Below are 3,642 nucleotides of genomic sequence, written 5' to 3'. Positions count from 1 at the left end.
TTTGCTAAGACAGGACAACCTTTGGCATTTGACCACACCACTGGCTGCGAGATTACAGGTGAAGTGAGTGAATATTTGACTTAACAAATCCGCAGCCGACTTACTTCTAAGTAAGAGGAGCGGGCAGTGGTGTTAAGAAGGCTCTCATTTAAAGAGAACAATAGGATCACCCTCTTTTTCTGTAGGGTTAGACTGTTGGGTAGACTGTGGTCCTGAAGGGATGGACGTTGGTCACCAACATCACTCAAGTATGCTGCGCTATTAAAGTGAGGAAATGTTTGATAAGCAAACTTTGAAAATACACTTCTTACACGCACGTTCTGTTGATTTGCTATTTACAGCTCAATGTCGTCAACAGCGGCTTGTAGTCTGCAAAAAAGGGAGCTTATGGCGCTGCAATTATTAGTTGCATTTAATAAACTAATAATTGGCGCATCACATTGTTGTGTAATAATGTTATATGGTTACAAATCTGTGTTCAGCTTGGTGCTTTAGTCTTAAATTGTGGTGTTTAAAGTTTAGATCAGGCCGTTATCGAATTACAGATGAGTGGTAAAAGTAAAAATGTGTAATGTTTTATAAATGTGTAATGTTTGAAAAGCAAAAAGCTTTGAGTTTTTAAGTATATACATCCGTGGGATGTTTTAAACAGTTGGCTGGCAAACATTTTCGTACTTATTTAACTTGATTTAATTCAAAGACTCTTTATTGTCACAGCGCGGTACCGAGGTGAAATTTCCTTTTGGCCACTCCAGTTTAGAGTACACATAATGAAGGCAAATAGACAAACAAACAGGCAAAGAACCAGGGTTACAGTGTTTTTTTTTTTTTTTTTTGTAGTGTTCAGGAGAGTCACAGATAAAGACGTAATCCTGATGTTTAAATGTTTTTTTTTTTTTACAGTTTTTATTCCACATTTCATTCATATTTTCTTTTATTAAATTTAGGTTTAACCCCTCAAATAGCAATCTATTTAAAAGCATTGTTGACTGTCAGTTTCAGGCCATTGCTGGCGTTTCTAACACTTGATAGTTGTGTGAAAATTCTTGTTTTACAGATGTGGTTAAATGACCCCCCCCCCCCCAGCCCCCCTCTATGAGCTTATAGCCATTACTGTTGGAAATGGCCATGAGAAAAGCCTGCAGACCCCCACTACCCCTACCCCCCTTTGATAAAGAGTGTGGTCCTGCCCTGTCCCAACGCAGTGTCAACTGCCCTAGCATCATAGGCTTTGCTCCATTTTTCTGTGAATGTTTGACTCATCCCTATGGGCGGCTTTGTTGGGGCCCATACCAACCTTGTTTAGTCCCACAGTGTTTTGTCCGTCCCACGGAGGCTAAGAAGGCAGCGGACGAGTCCAAGATGAGGTTTGCTCACATTGAGTTGAGATCTGTACAAGGGCGTGTCAGAAAAGGCGTGTCCTATTCAGGAGGAGCCTGCGTGCTGGAGAGCAAATACTCCAGCAGAGAGATCTCTGTCGGGAGAGGCTGATCAGACCACGATTAAATGTCTCAACCTTTCTGGATCAATATATTTTCAGGCGTTACAGTTTTCCATCGCTGTCAGTGATTTCTCAATATTTTCAGTCCGCATATTGCTTTTCTAACACAACGTGGGCACTCTCAGTTCAGAGCAAGTTCTTTGTGCTGCTCTTCGTTTTTATGCCAACGGCAGATTAACCTGACAGACCAGGTTGGATCAAAATAAATACTGTTCCCACTGAGACAATTCAGCCTGCAGGCTTCTATCTCCTCATCTTTGGAGGTCACTTTATACAAGTTCTTGAAAATATTAGTTTTAAATTGGCTTTTCTGTCTGTTAGTAGGTAATGTTAGTCTAGCAAGGGCTTGTATTACATCTTTTTTTGAACTGCAAGTGAATGGCTTACACGGTCTAATTTGGCTTGGTTTTCAGTTTTGTGATAACGCTTTTTGGTTTGTTTGTTTGTTATCACAATACTTGACAAATTCCTGCATCAGCAACAGACAATCCCACATCTAAAGTTTCCAAGTGCTCAGTTAATCTCGACCAAATGTCATGTAAAACAGGAAGGAATGGAGCAGCGGGGCTTCGGGTGGTGTGAAAAAATTGGGTTATAGCAACGCTCTTGCTGGCGCTATCAGTATTATCCATTTGTTTGTCTGCAGATGCATATAGGACCAACGTGTGTTGCACAGCACTGCCACACACTCAAGTCTTACCTGTTAACGTAGCAGTCAAATGTTTTTTTTCCCCTAATTAGCTCCAACCAGTTAATCCTGTAATCATTTTTTTTAAAGCCTTTCATTCTCTGTCGTACTGAAAACAATTTCCTCTGAGTTCCATTTAGGTCAATCTTATTGTCTGAAAGTTTAGTCTTCCCACGTATCACTTCAACGTTAATCCTTCTGTTCTTTTGTTTCCAGACCATGAATCTAACCAGTGGTGTTATGACAACTTTGTCAACTACCGCTCGCTGATGTCTGCTGACAATGTACGCCAGCAGCTGTCCCGGATCATGGACCGCTTCAGTCTGCCCCGGCGGAGCACAGAGTTCACCAGCAGAGATTACTACATCAACATCCGACGAGCGCTCTGCACCGGCTTCTTCATGCAGGTGAGCCGACGCTGTGGCGAAAATGTTTATCCGAGACGGCCTTTGTCCTGCAGAGGTTTTAACAGTAACGCCTGCTGTCCTTCCTTCAGGTGGCTCATCTGGAGCGCACGGGCCATTACCTTACAGTGAAAGATAACCAGGTGGTGCAGCTGCACCCATCCACGGTCCTGGACCACAAGCCTGAATGGGTGCTCTACAATGAGTTTGTCCTCACCACCAAGAACTACATCCGAACTTGCACAGATATCAAACCAGAGTGGTATGTGCACTGATGTTTTGAATTAGTCCGGAAAAGCCTTCCGCCTAATTGCACTGAATGAGTTTAAACGGTGGCGTTCGTACTGGAGGGAATGTTCATTTCTTCTTCTTTGTTGCAGGTTGGTGAAGATTGCACCCCAGTACTATGACATGAGTAACTTTCCACAATGTGAAGCTAAAAGACAGCTGGAGCGAATTGTTGCCAAACTAGAGAGCAAAGAATACTCTCAGTACTGAAATATAGTCGAGAAGTGTCCTGGAAAACCACCTGCATACTGTAGTTTTAGATCTTTCTGTATCATTGTACCTTAATGTTCAAACGTTGGCTTTATGATTTATAGTATTTGTTTGCTTATTTTTGTTATTTTTTTCCCCCCATCAGTGTCAGTTCTATAAGTAGGTGTAATTGAATATCAGCAGCAATTGTTAGATCCAGCTATTATGATTTTCAAAAGAAGTAATATGGAGCAGGTCTTGTTGATGTGGTTGAACTTTCTTCAGGAGAAATTGGAGCCATAACAAAGATCTGTGCTTGCTTTGTTTCTTTAATAAATAAGCTTTGACTTTTATTGTCTATAACATTTTTTGGTTGCTGACAATAAAAATGGTTTGATGGGGGATTTATTTACTTAAAGGTTTATTTAGATCTTAGATTTGTTATATTAAAAGTTAACATCTAAATTATTTTTTTGTTTTTATCTTAATGTCCTTAGTTTGTCATAACATATTATAACCTCAGTTAGCACTGGCCCCAACACTGTGATGAACATCTTTTACTCTGACAGTAT

At 40.8% G+C, this 3,642-nt stretch overlaps 1 protein-coding gene across 1 annotated transcript; it reads left to right on the top strand.

Moving 5' to 3' along the window:
• The first annotated feature begins 2,368 nt into the window (after positions 1-2,368).
• LOC118563140 (pre-mRNA-splicing factor ATP-dependent RNA helicase DHX15-like) lies at positions 2,369-3,472 on the top strand. Its single transcript, XM_036137026.1, has 3 exons — positions 2,369-2,596; positions 2,686-2,855; positions 2,974-3,472. The coding sequence occupies exons 1-3, from the start codon at positions 2,459-2,461 to the stop codon at positions 3,089-3,091; spliced, it is 426 nt and encodes a 141-aa protein (XP_035992919.1). The 5' UTR covers positions 2,369-2,458; the 3' UTR covers positions 3,092-3,472.
• The last annotated feature ends 170 nt before the right edge of the window (positions 3,473-3,642 follow it).

Source organism: Fundulus heteroclitus, chromosome 5, assembly GCF_011125445.2.
Source record: "Fundulus heteroclitus isolate FHET01 chromosome 5, MU-UCD_Fhet_4.1, whole genome shotgun sequence".
Taxonomy (NCBI): Eukaryota; Metazoa; Chordata; class Actinopteri; order Cyprinodontiformes; family Fundulidae; genus Fundulus; species Fundulus heteroclitus.
The sequence above is the reverse complement of the archived record's forward strand: the minus strand, read 5'-3'. Positions and strand labels throughout refer to the sequence as shown.

What these genes read in the sequence shown, in the direction of transcription:
- LOC118563140 (XM_036137026.1), top strand. Translation starts at nt 2,459, where the DNA reads ATGTCTGCTGACAATGTACGCCAGCAGCTGTCCCGGATCATGGACCGC. An exon ending in GCACCGGCTTCTTCATGCAG is followed by an intron (nt 2,597 to 2,685) that starts GTGAGCCGACGC and finishes TCCTTCCTTCAG; the next exon opens with GTGGCTCATCTGGAGCGCAC. An exon ending in ACAGATATCAAACCAGAGTG is followed by an intron (nt 2,856 to 2,973) that starts GTATGTGCACTG and finishes TCTTTGTTGCAG; the next exon opens with GTTGGTGAAGATTGCACCCC.